The sequence below is a fragment of the Syngnathus floridae genome, chromosome 8, assembly GCF_059516105.1.
Source record: "Syngnathus floridae isolate MCC-2025c chromosome 8, RoL_Sflo_1.0, whole genome shotgun sequence".
NCBI lineage: Eukaryota > Metazoa > Chordata > Actinopteri > Syngnathiformes > Syngnathidae > Syngnathus > Syngnathus floridae.
Window position 1 is genome coordinate 8761961 of NC_142420.1, and position 13554 is coordinate 8775514.

The 13554-nt window shown below is 41.7% G+C and overlaps 3 protein-coding genes across 7 annotated transcripts in view; all 3 read right to left on the reverse strand.

The window, feature by feature from the left end:
* Nucleotides 1-150: 150 nt before the first annotated feature.
* Nucleotides 151-1305, reverse strand: tex30 (testis expressed 30). The gene is made up of 5 exons (XM_088382733.1): nt 1214-1305; nt 897-1136; nt 767-818; nt 477-691; nt 151-395 (listed from the first exon to the last, which is right to left on the reverse strand). The coding sequence occupies exons 1-5, from the start codon at nt 1229-1231 to the stop codon at nt 234-236; spliced, it is 687 nt and encodes a 228-aa protein (XP_088238859.1). The 5' UTR covers nt 1232-1305; the 3' UTR covers nt 151-233.
* A 4180-nt stretch (nt 1306-5485) lies between these two features.
* poglut2 (protein O-glucosyltransferase 2) lies at nt 5486-9712 on the reverse strand. The gene is made up of 10 exons (XM_088382732.1): nt 9217-9712; nt 8187-8392; nt 7913-8118; nt 7702-7779; nt 6880-7052; nt 6511-6748; nt 6222-6431; nt 6044-6133; nt 5821-5925; nt 5486-5661 (listed from the first exon to the last, which is right to left on the reverse strand). The coding sequence occupies exons 1-10, from the start codon at nt 9405-9407 to the stop codon at nt 5644-5646; spliced, it is 1515 nt and encodes a 504-aa protein (XP_088238858.1). The 5' UTR covers nt 9408-9712; the 3' UTR covers nt 5486-5643.
* Nucleotides 9713-9930: 218 nt separating this feature from the next.
* stxbp5l (syntaxin binding protein 5L) overlaps nt 9931-13554 on the reverse strand; it is a 69362-nt gene continuing 65738 nt past the window's right edge. For all 5 annotated transcript variants that reach the window (XM_088382726.1, XM_088382731.1, XM_088382729.1 and 2 more), the window contains 3 exons: nt 12848-12959; nt 12545-12765; nt 9931-12465 (listed from right to left, as the gene is read on the reverse strand). In XM_088382726.1, the coding sequence (XP_088238852.1) occupies nt 12424-12465; nt 12545-12765; nt 12848-12959 (375 nt within the window). In that variant the 3' untranslated portion in view covers nt 9931-12423. The remainder of the gene's footprint in view (nt 12466-12544; nt 12766-12847; nt 12960-13554) is intronic.

Genomic DNA, 13554 nt, shown 5'->3' on the forward strand with positions numbered 1-13554 from the left:
TTGAGGATGCTCACGATTGTCCACTTGTTAAGGTTTGTTTTGAGTCATTCTTTCATTTCTTTTTGGAAAACCAGACAAAATGTCACGTGTTTGACTTCTTCCATTATTAAAAGATTGATTTAGCAGCAAAAACAAACAGGAATACATCCATATTTGAAACACCTCACAGATTTATTGCCACCCTACGTTATTTTACAACACAAATTACAAAAAGATGGACAGAGTAATTTTACCTATGCTCCCCATTTGGTGAGCCAGGTGATAATATGAGTGTTCATCTCCTCTAATACAGACTCTTCTGACCTTCCTAACACTTTCAGGCCATGACTTCCCCCACTCAGCCAGAAAACCTCCACTTGAGCACTCATCTTCTTTACTGTTCCCTCAAAAAGGACCTAGACGATAAAAAAAGAGAGACAAAAATTCACCACTATGACAAATGGTGAGGATACATGGAAAAGACAATTTTAGGCTACCTTATCACACATGTTGTCCTTTGTGCCTGAAACAAAGAGGACAGCCATGCTTTCAGGTAGCCCCCGGAGATCTTCGCTGCGCTGTTGATGGGCGTGAGTCTGTCCTGGGGGATGTAGGGGGAAGGACAAACAGACGACACCCTGAACAGCACCTTCCGATTCATCACTTAGTTGCTTAGCCAAGGCAGCGGCAGCGCGGCAACCCATCGACCTGCCTGGGCGGAAAAAAAATTCCTTCGGCGTGTGGCACATTGATTCATGGCAATGTGCTTGCTTATATTACTGCTTACCTCCAAAGAATGTATTTTTTATGGTCAAGTTTGGTAATGATTTCAAGTATTGCTGGGAGAAAAACAAATGTGGGTGAATATCACAAATAGACATGCTTTATTATTTCTGAGTCAAAATTCAAAAACATACCCACACAGCACGATAAGCCTTCACTCTATAAGCCAGGTTTAAACCTTTGCATGTGAATCGGAGACACAGGAAGCCCTTTGAGGCTAAAGAGTGTGCCAGAGAAACGAGATGGTTGAAGTTCATGTCTCCACCAGCTCCATGGGTTAGTATGACAGCAGTCTTAACTTGATGATCTGAGGAGGTAGGAACACACAATGCAGCCTCCAAACATTTGGTTCCAAATGGCACCTGAACACGATCCTGAAAAAAGGACGTGATTGATCAAACATCATGGCTGGGAGACGCAAAAGCCGATTTGTTTTTTTCTTTGAGTTTACCTCGCAAAAGTTGTCCATCACGTGCAGCCACCAGTGTTGGCTCGTGAGTGAACGATTCGCTCAAAATAACGGATCTTTTCAGTGAACGGGAGAACGAATCACTTCCTAAAGTGATTCGATCTTTTTCAGTTCATATGACTTTAACCAGTAGGTGTCGGTAATGCGCATTGAAGCTGGTGCCGCCACGCCTTAAATCAAAACGAAGAAGAAAATGACGTAACTTCCCATTCACGAACGAGTCGTGAATCGCATTTCCCGTTCACCAACTGAACGGAGTGAACGCGTCAGTGAGTGAATGATTTGCATTTCCAGTTCATCGCGAGAACGGATCAGTGAGGGAACGAATCCTGACTTTCCCGTTCGCGAACGAGTTAATGGCCTTCCTTCCCGTGCATCAACGGATCAGTCAGTGAATGTGTTGCGTCTCCCTCCTGGCGTGAACTATGTAAGCCAGAATGTCGATTTACGATTTGCCAAGGAAAGATAGAACCACTCACTGAAACACCACTTCTTTTATGCTCCTTTTCTCCAAGCTAACGGCTAACTTTATTGCATGAAGGGATGCGCTGTTATGCAACAACGGGAAAATTATGCTTCTCTTTGGGTAATCTTGATTTTATAACACTTGTAGTAGTTTTTAAATAACGTGTATGCATATATACGCCTAAATATTGTTATCAAATATATCTACTGCAATTTCACATTGGATTGCTGGTTTGAAATTTACTTTGTTTTATTATTATTTTAATAAACATTTATGTTAAAACTTGTCTGGTGTTTTATTCCTTGTTTTTATATTCACCAATTAAAACATAAAAATCAGACATTTGGTTAACTTCTTTATATGACAACATGTGTAGGTACACCTCATGGACACTTCAATAGGTACACTACACGAGGTAAAAAAAAAAGAATAAGTAAAGGGTTAATTGCACAATAAAAACACATTGAAGTGTTTTCTCACACCTGGGATTGAACCAAGATTTTATGAAGCGAGAGCCCGTGCCGCTAACCAGTCGGCTGTTTCAACATGAAAGGCTATGGTTGAATGCTATTTTGTACTAGTACTAGTGATGTGCATCACAGGCCAATAGGGAAAAAGCTTAAGTGAAAGTGAAAAGTGCCACACCCGCCCTCACCCCCACCTCCTGATTGGCTGTTTGAGCTGTGACGTCACTTGGACACTCCATTAGGTACACCGCCATTTTCAAGTGTACCTAATAACAGGCCACTTTATTAGGGAAATATTATGGTCAAAGGTCACAGGTGTCAAGGTCTAGTCCTCGGGGCCGCATTCCAACGTGTTTTCTAAGATTCACCTCGTGTATTTCCGTAATAAAGTGGCCTGTTATTAGGTACACTTGAAAATGGCGATGTACCTAATGGAGTGTCTGTGTGATTACCTCGTTGAGCGCACCTGCGTGAAAAGTTTTAGCCACTTTCACGTTCCGCAGGAGCTAAAAGTTTTCCCGCAGGTGCACTTAACGAGGTAATCACACGGACACTCCATTAGGTACACCACCATTTTCAAGTGTACCTAATAACAGGCCACTTTATTAGGGAAATATCATGGTCAAAGGTCACAGGTGTCAAGCTCTAGTCCTCGGGGCCGCGTTCCAACATGTTTGCCAAGTGACCCTCGTTAAGCGCACCTGCGTGAAAAGTTTTAGCCACTTTCACGTTCTGCAGGAGCTAAAAGTTTTCCCGCAGGTGCACTTAACGAGGTAATCACACGGACACTCCATTAGGTACACCACCATTTTCAAGTGTACCTAATAACAGGCCACTTTATTAGGGAAATATCATGGTCAAAGGTCACAGGTGTCAAGCGCTAGTCCTCGGGGCCGCGTTCCAACATGTTTTCCAAGTGACCCTCGTTAAGCGCACCTGCGTGAAAAGTTTTTGGTCACTTTCACATTCCGCAGGAGCTAAAAGTTTTCACGCAGGTGCACTTAACGAGGGATTCACACGGACACTCCATTAGGTACACTGCCATTTTCAAGTGTACCTAATAACAGGCCACTTTATTAGGGAAATATCATGGTCAAAGGTCACAGGTGTCAAGCGCTAGTCCTCGGGGCCGCGTTCCAACATGTTTTCCAAGTGACCCTCGTTAAGCGCACCTGCGTGAAAAGTTTTTGGTCACTTTCACATTCCGCAGGAGCTAAAACTTTTCCCGCAGGTGCACTTAACGAGAGAATCACACGGACACTCCATTAGGTACATCGCCATTTTCAAGTGTACCTAATAACAGGCCATTTTATTGGGGAAATACACGAGGTGAATCTTGGAAAACATGTTGGAACGTGAATACGTCCTCGGGGCCGCGTCCCAACATGTTTTCCAAGAGTCCCTCGTTAAGTGCACCTGCGTGAAAAGTTTTAGCTCCTGCCGAACGTGAAAAGCACCAAATCTTTTCCCGCAGGTGTGTTTAACGAGGGTCACTTGGAAAACATATTGGAACGCGGCCCCTCGAGGACTGGAGGTCGACACCCCTGGTTTAAGTGAAAAGTGCCACACCCGCCCTCACCCCCACTTTCTGATTGGCTGGTTGATCTGTGACATCACTCGGACACTTCATTAGGTACACCGCCATTTTCAGGTGTACCTAATAACAGGCCAGTTCATTAGGGAAAAATCATGGCCAAAGCTTAACTGAAAGTGAAAAGTGCCACACCCGCCCTCACCCCCACTTTCTGATTGGCTGGTTGATCTGTGACGTCACACGGACACTCCATTAGGTATGCCACCATTTTCAGGTGTACCTAATAACAGGCCGCTTCATTGGGGAAAAATCATGGCCAAAGCTGAACTGAAAGTGAAAAGTGCCACACCCGCCCTCACCCCCACCTCCTGATTGGCTGGTTGATCAGTGACGTCACATGGACACTCCATTAGGTACACCACTGTACCTAGTGTACCTAATAACTTTATGCAGTACGTGTCAAGAATGTGTCTTTGACTACTTTCTCTTTATTTTGGGGGACACCAACACATAGTACACAACATAAAACACATATACATATTGTCATATAAAGCAGTTAACCAAATGTCTGATTTTTGTTTTCATGCCCAAAAAAATAAAAACAAGGAATAAAACACCGGACAAGTTTTAACAGGTTTTAATGTTTATTAAAATAAGAATGATAATAAAAGTACATTTCAAACCAGCAATCTAATGCGAAATTGCAGTAGATATATTTGATAACAATATTTAGGCGTATATATGCATACACGTTATTTAAAAACTACTACAAGTGTTATAAAATCAAGATTACCCAAAGAGAAGCATAATCTTCCCGTTGTTGCATAACGGCGCATCCCTTCATGCAATAAAGTTAGCCGTTAGCTTGGAGAAAACGTGCATAAAAGAAGTGGTGTTTCAGTTCTTTCTTTCCTTGGCAAATCGTAAATCGACATTCTGGCTTACATAGTTCACGCCAGGAGGGAGACGCAACACAGTTATTGACTGATCCGTTGATGCACGGGAAGGAAGTCAGTGACCCATTACTCGTTCGCGAACGGGAAAGCCAGGATTCGTTCCCTCACTGATCCGTTCTCGCGATGAACTGGAAATGCAAATCACTCACTGACTTGTTCACTCACAAATCCGTTCAGTTGGTGAACGGGAAATGCAATTCATGACTCACTCGTGAACGGGAAGTTACGTCATTTTCTTCTTCGTTTTGTTTTACAGCAAGGTGGCACCAGCTTCAATGCGTATTACCGACACTTACTGGTTGAAGTCATATGAACTGAAAAAATAACAAATCACTTTAGGAAGTTATTCGTTCACTCGTTCACTAAAAAGATTCGTTCGTTTGAACGACTCGTTCACTCATGAGCCAACACTTTCGCATGACAGGCGATGCTGAGCCCTCATTTGTTTGATTTATTTAAAAAAAAAAGATCAGTGTGTGTGTGTGTGGGACGATTCATTGAACGATTTGTTTGAACAACTCTTAAGTGAACGGATTCTAAAGATTCACTTCACTTAAATGAACTGGAACGCACATCACCAGCAGCCACAGCGGATTGCGGAAGTGTATCACGCGCTGTTTTATACATTGTCCAGCAGAGGGCCATATCTGCATTGGTAAATGACGAACGGGCGTAAGTAAAGGAATAAACAAATCTCTCCATGGCCAAAACGTTAAAAAAACCAAACAAAAACAGACCAAATCGCAGCAGAGTCGACGAGTGGTTTGCATCTCTGTGGCAGAGTTCCATAATGTTTCATATAGATTAAAATAACCCAGAATTCCACATTGATTTCAGTAAAAGAAAAATATTTATTAAAAAAATCATTCAATATTCAAGTCATGGTATTAGAAGTACAGAAATGATGGCCCCGATGAAACATTACATTCAAAATTTGGCAATAAAGTGTCAAGAACCAAAAAAAGGCTGTCAGTCTTCTTTGAAGTCTATCAAAGTTCATCTTTCACCTATAAAACAATGAATAGATTTAGTACAAACAAAAATGAGTAGTCAGTAGAAAATAAAAATATAACATTTGTCAAGAATCTTGCAGCTTCGGATCACAGCAACATTTATAATTTTATTTGTTTTAAGATGAACACAAGGATGAAACATGGTGTGCTTACCTGTGTCCGTAGGCAGGAACATGGAAACAGGTCGTCAGTGGGATGTTCTACCAGCTCCATGCCCTCACGTATCTTGGGTTCACTCACCTGGAGTTGAGCGTATTCCTACAGCAGAGCAATCAAAATTCAAACAGAGGCATACAGACACATACCTGGGTGTATTTTCTTTCAAACAAAGAAATGTTGCTGCTGGTCTCATAAAAAATAATGTTTAGTATATTACCTTGAAAAGTTGGTAATAATAACAAAATATGTTTTCTCCCGTAAGTCGTTGGCGTGCAAACTGTTGGCCTGCGAGAGCAATTTTCTTGGCCTAAAAAACAAAAATGGCATGAGCATAAATACTCGAATGAAATCCTCAATAGAAACCACAAATCCAATCAATGAATAATAAAATTAACCTCCTCGTCGTGGTCTCGAGCCCACTGGATCTTTTCCAGCAGATCCCGGAGGTCCGCCCTGACCGGGATGTAGTGTTCCCACGGCACGAGCTCGTTGTAGAAATGCTCGTAGTAGCCGGACTCCTGCTTGAACACCACGCTGTCTCCGGCCAGAAGGTAAGGCAAGCGATATGCGGCCACGGTGCCATCAATGTTTATTTGGTACTTGTACTGAAGCCAAAACAGACAGACAAAACACATGAACTGACTATACACAGTATTTGCTCCTGATACTCGATTCTGATCTCACCTTGAAGAAGTCAAAGAAGGAGACATGCTTGACCAGTGGGCCGTATAAGCTCTCGTCGTGCTTGAAGAAGAAGAAGTTAGTGAAGGCAGCATCGATCATGTGCGGGTGGCTCCTGGACAGCTTGACAAGCTCCAGACGCTCCTGACGGCTGTCCCGCCCCCTCCAGAAGGCCGTGGCGTTCTTCTTGGCCCACGGCGGGCCCGTACTTGACTGCACCGACATCATGTCCAAGCTGACTCTGTTCATTAAATGTGACAACACAATGCAAGTCGAATTTCAGCATTCACAGCAACATGTGACAAAAAGGTTCACAGCATCATGTTCGGCGGATTCCAATGACTAATTTCATTGCATTGAGCGAGCACTTACCTGCCCATGGTCTCGAGGACAGACTCAGTCAGGTCGTATGTGGGCATGACAATATCTCTGGTGTTGTTTGAGCCACACCAGGAGAAGATCGGATGAATGTTCTGAGTGGCTTTCCTCTTCTCGAGTGGCCAGTCACCCAGGTTAACAAAGAACTCCATGTCGGGTATCTTTACCTGGAAACATTAATGCTTCTGTTAATAATATGTGTTGTAAAAGATGGAGGCTACATTTGCACTGCATGGGTTAAGTAACACAATTTCGATTTTTTTTCCTGAGAAGAGGTGCAGATATGAATTAAAGACAAAATAATTCAAGGAGGCGGCTCGGTGGAACACTGGGTAGCACGTCCGCCTCACAGTTAGGAGGGTTCGGGTTCGAATCCTCCTCCGGCCATCCCTGTGTGAAGTTTGCATGTTCTCTCCGGGCACTCGGGTTTGCTCCCACATCCCAAACACATGCTTGGTAGGCCGATTGAGTTTTCCAAATTGTCCCTAGGTGTGAATGCGAGTGCAAATGGTTGTTTGTCTCTGTGTGCCCTGCGATTGGCTGGCAACCGGTTCAGGGTGTCCCCCGCCTACTGCCCGTTGACGGCTGGGATAGGCTCTAGCACACCTGCGACTCCCGTGGGGACTAAGCGGTTCAGAAAATGGATGGATGGATAATTCAAGGAATTAGATATCTACAGATTGGAATCAGGTCTTTTTTGGAAATAGAGTAAGGAAGAAAAAAAAAAACACTAGAATCTGGGCATTAAATTGGGATTGGGCACTTGGAACCGCACCGTAAATCCGGCCTAGCCAGAAGCCAGACTTGCACACTTGCCTTTCTACTCAGTGACAGGAGGATGGCATCCATAAAGATTCGGAAACCGACGTGCTCACCAAGTGTTTTCACGTAGACCTAAAAATGATGAAGTTAAACAGTGTGAACAATTCAGTCATGTCTTTTGAGTTTAATTATTTGACTCCTTCTACAGTTTAGTCCACCACATAATAAAAAATAAAAAAAATAGTATATGACGTCCTGTGTGTACCTTGTTATCTTTGATGGTGTAGTGGCAGAGGCTTTGTCGCTGCCCGAAGCGCTGCGGAATCTCCTGAGCGTTACGATCTGGGTCGACGCTGAGGAATTGGGACAGGTCGTGCTTTATCTGGGGAAAGGAGTGAGGACAGCGCATATGGGACAGCCAAACAGAGTCGTCGAGTTGTGGACAGTCACAGCCCTCGTGGTACACCGGTCCTGACAGGACAAGTAATAAAAATTCAATTCTAAAATGTCCCAGAAGAGATTCGACTTTCACAATCCACCTTTGAGGATGTAAGGGGACTTGGCCACATGTTGGTCCACGAGCAAAACTTGGATGTGGAGGTCGGTGTAGCTTGCGTACATTCTGTAGCGAACCAGGAAAGAGCCATCCTGACGATCCAGAACTTGAATCCAGATCCTGGTGAAATGCTCCAATGGAGACGTGATCTTCACCTCGAAAGTTTTCTCCCCTGGTGAAGTTGTTAGACTGCGACGGGAAAGAGCGAAGTCATTTTTAGCCCTGCTAAGTATTTGCCTGGAATGAGACTACATTAATGGTTCTCGATGTGTCATGGACTCCCTCTTGTGGTATAAGAAGGTATCACTGAATTAAATCTCCAGACTGCATAGGCCTACTGATAGTGGCTTTAACTTTTAAACATTTTTTTAAACCAGGTTAGATTGAGTACAATTGCATTTTCTCCATGTCTAATCGCTTAAACTGTGCCTAATGTTTCAGTGGTTTACAATGATATAAAATATTTTTAGGATTAGAGCCACCCACTTTGGTTTTAATGAACACTTCAGCCTATCATATCTTACTGTTGATTATTGTGGTGGAACTCAAAAAGCGCAAGTTTGAGACTTGTCTGTGTATTATTTTTGTTCAAAAGGTGCAACTGCTCAAATATGCAATTGAACTATTATATTACAGAGACAGTAAATGCAACAGGATGCCTTCATAGGTCGGATGACAGGTGTAAAATGACGTCCGTTTTACGTCTTCCACCCCGGAGGCAAATAGTTTCTTGTCTGCTCCCTCGCCGTTGAATGGCTTACACTTCAACAGCCGTGTTATTATACACGTTTTGGCGAGATTTACAACTTCTGAAATGTGACACGATATCGCAGAACGGCTTGAAATATGGCACCTTTGTTCACGTGAAATAACTTTCTAGAAGAACATAAAAGGAAATGTATAGGTGGGAATAAGACGCACTGGAATATGAGAGTCATGGATACTACGACGCTATTGAAGTGATGGATCTCCCAATCGCTTTATCGGATACACTTTACGGTATTGGTACTTACTTTCTCCCTAAGTTGTCCACTGCCTGGATGAAGAAATAACGGGCTGGAAGGACAATATTTGGCTCTAACCCGGGCCCCCATACAAGGGTCTTTGCAGCGCTAGGTCTTGCCGAGTCGGCCCAAACCTGCGGAAGTTCTGGTCGGAACACAACCAGACCCAAAAGGGACCACAAACATAATCGGAGCAACATTATAGTCCAATAATGACTCTGCGCGATTGTTGTCTGTTTATACTTGTTTTCCCGTTGATTTAAGTTTCTCTAACTTGCCATTGTTTCACTTAATTAAAATGTCCGGATTTCTATATGGTTGAAAGAATAGTGGTGCAGTTCCAGGGTCTGTTAGTTCCGCCTCCATTTAAAGTCCACTATTGCACAGGTAAATGTTTTAACGTGTCTAATATACGCACATGAGTGGTCGCAGTTCATTTAAAGCGTTAGCCTTAACGTTAGCTGCTCCCTGAACGCCTCATCCTTCTGCTTAAAAGTATGTGAATGAGTGGGAGGAGCCAGGAGGAGACTGCTTTTCAATTGGTCAGCACTCTGCCCAATGAGACGCTGGATTGCGTGTCAATACGGAAGTTTTAACGCGTGTGGTGGGTTCAATATCTTTTCGACTGACTCATCTCATGACGTCATCCTGAAATATTCAAAGGCTGTTTGGCAGCAAATTATACACAAAAAATGCACTAATGATCAATACAGCTCTCAACAATGTACATCAATCCATGTTTATTGTCAGTTTGTTTCTGCGTCAACATATGTTCAGCTCTTTTAGTCAAGTAATTTCTAATACACTAATATAATATTAAGAAGAAAAAGTGGTAGAATCCATTTAAATAAGACAAACTTTGCTGCCATCATCGAGAAAACTTGAGAAATGCTTTTTTTTTTTTCCAAGAATATTACCGTGAAGAACAACAGCGTTTCAGTGGTTTAGACAGTACCAGCAGTGACAGGTACAACATATATAGAGAAAAATACCCCATCTGTATCATATTTTGTTTGTCTCACCCAATATTGAAAAGTACATATAATATATAAAACAAAAAAATATTTAAATAAAACACCCTGTCAGTTGAGATCACTTTTTTCTTCATAGCTTTTTTTCCTGCCTTTCAGACTGTGTTGAAAAGAAATGTAATTTAAGGTACAGTGAACTTCTTTTCACAAGCTGTCTCATATATGTCAAAAGAAATGTAATTTACAAAATGCGTGGGGCTCATCTATTGAATTTGATTGGTGAAAATGAGTCTCAGTCTGGCGAGCAGGTTTAATATCTAATAAAGCAAAGATACTACAGCGGTACATTTTCGCTGCACTTTGCATGTGTGTGTTTGTGCACCTCAATGCAGGAGTGATATCAACATAATCAAGGCGCAGTGATTAATTTCTGTCAATGCTCGAGGGCATAAAGGCCTAATGTGTAAGAGATTTTTTTCAGATTGTTTTAAAATACAGACAAATACACAGGTACAAAAGATCCTCTCCACTCGATGTCGTTGGCCTGTGTCGCGTAGCACTGACATGTACAACACAATCACAATATGATACACCACCATGTATCATGAAACATTTGTTGTTTTTAAACATACAAGAGCCTTTCATTTAAGAGGCGGTCACCATCAAATATAGGACTGCGACAAGAGGATACCATATCAAGAACAATATTGAATGAAATAAAGTAACACAGTTGTCTTTAGTTGAAATTGCTGCTGTTTTACACATGAACATGTTCACTGACTCACATCTGGATAGTACTGGAAAAAATACTGGTTTTTTTTGTGTGGAACCATTTACCGATAAACAACTCACGAGGAAGTTGGTTGAATGGGTGGTGAAGGCCAACTCCTCTTTGCACTGCCATCACACAGACAGCAACAATCACTGTTATGAACACGCAGGTTCATTAAAATCCTGAATATACACAAGTCACAACTTGTAACAACTGAAGTGGGGGAAGATGACAGGATGGTAGTCCTTTTTAATTGCTTTGGAAGAGACTGAGCGTATTGTATTCTTGTATCGTTTATCGCTATTCTTTTTTTTAAAGTGTAGCACTTGTTGCACATACGCACATCATAGTTTCACACTAAACCTGCACATCTCGCAAATGGTGACCCAAACGGTGAATCAACAACATAAATGTAAGTCTCTTGAGTGTTATTTTACTCAGGAAAACACATTTTTTTGGACTCCATTAAATGCCCCTTTAACAACCATTGACCTCTCTCCACCATTACTTATTAGCTCTTTGTAACTTTACACTGATTGCACTGATATTTTTTTATGGCACGTGAATAATATATCTATATATAGGTTGATATAAACATACGGTATGTTCTCCAAGCCTTTGCATACATTTGAAATGATTCTTTTCTGAATCCTGATTTGTAGTTGGGGAGTGGAATACAGCCTTGTCGTTTATTGTATTTGAAAGTAGCAGCAGCCCAAAAGTAAACTTGATTTAATGGTGCAGTAGCAAAATCCATTGATGGTTGCTCGATACTGCAGCCAAGAGTACTTGCTATGAACAAAGTTTTAGTGTTATATTTTAGTATGTGAAGAGAAAGATAACTATGTGCGTTTGAAGTGCGTCAGGAAATCTTTGCGGGAAATAAAAGTCAAAAGGAAAACGAGGAAAGGGAAAAGAACACAAGTTTTGGCTTAATAGCAATGCAGGTATACATTTGTTTTTATATATAGATTTTTGTCAATATTTCAAAAAATAGAAAGTTTTTCATAGTTTCTGTAGTTGGCTATATTATTAAATAAAAAATAATAATAATTGAATCTCCTGTCAAAGTAGCATTAAAGTAAGCATGCTGCTTTTTAATATGGCAGTTTGATAGTCATTCCTTTTTGTTTCATGCATGTCATGTTGATATCGTAATTGTTGTGTATCTATACAGTGAGGTTCAAACCCAGACAGAACACGCACTCACACACACGTACACACACGCACACACACACACACGGTCCTCCAAATGCTACCATCCTGTTTCTCGCCATCTTTCTCAGCAAACAATCAAATGAGGATCTCTCCTGTCCTCTTACTGTGTGACAATGTTACACATCTGACTCAGAAGCCATTAAGAGAAAGTCTTCAACCTCACTTATTATCGCTCATCCGCAGAGTTAAAATTCCTGCGCCCCGGCACAATGCGCCCTCAGAAATCCATCAGTCAGCCCCACTTGGCTCTCGTAATTAGAACTGGTACCACTTCTTGTCCTTGCACTTTAACATGAGCTGTAAAAAGAAGTCACAACATATCACTTTTTGTTACTTTTTAAAATACCGTATGTGATTTCAGTGTCCTGGGTTTTACCTCATGAGCATGCTTGGAGAAACATTCTGCACTGGTCATCATGAGCGCAGTTCTTTCTTCCAGCTCGCCGAGCCTCTGGCCTCTTTCATCCAGTGCAATGCGGGCCCTGGCCAGCTCACCAACTGCCCCACTAGCTGCCACCTTCATTCCCTCCACCCCTCCCTGACCAGGGATGTGCTGGGCCAAACTCCGAGAAGCCTTACCTGCTGCTGCCTCACCAACTGTGGGCCAAATAAGATCAGGGATTTATAAAGGTGGACCATTAAAAGGATAAATATAAGAGAAAAGCGCAGGAATACACACAGAGCTCCTCTCGGTCAAATGTGTGAGCATTCCCTCCGAAGAAGCCCTTTAGGAAGCCTCTATTCTGGGCCTCTGGTGTTTCTGTTGGCGTAAACAGCTCTCCCAGCATTTCCTACAAGTGATGACAAGGCTGTTAGAAACACCATAGCAAGGTGGTAAAAATATATTTATAACCGGGCATCACAATTGTTTCGTGTGTTATCATCGGTATAAAGAGTTTTACCTTTCACCACCAAAAAAGGTGACGAGAAAATATGATTAAATTCTTTTTAAAAAAATGCAGTATCTTCATCCAACATTATGCTATTGTCACTATCTTTGACAAGATTTATTTTTTCCATCAGAGATCCTACATTACCATTTCCTTGACAGACTAGATTCAATTTGTTTGCCTTAAGGTGGCAGTGTTGCACCATTCCCTTTAACAGCTTTGTCACTGCTGTGTGTATGTATTTGTATGTATATGTAAATGAATACGTATATTTACATATAAACCCTATATATGTATGTAACCCTAACAATTACTTTATAGTTCTCATATTTTGCATGTTTTCAGGATTTATTTCAATTACAAATCATATATTTAAATACATTCAATGTATTTCGAAAGAAATCTCAGAATTCTTTAACGGGGTCTTTAACGTCAACTGGCCCAACTACAGTACACTCAATACGACAGTCTAAGACGCAAAGATTTTTGACCATCA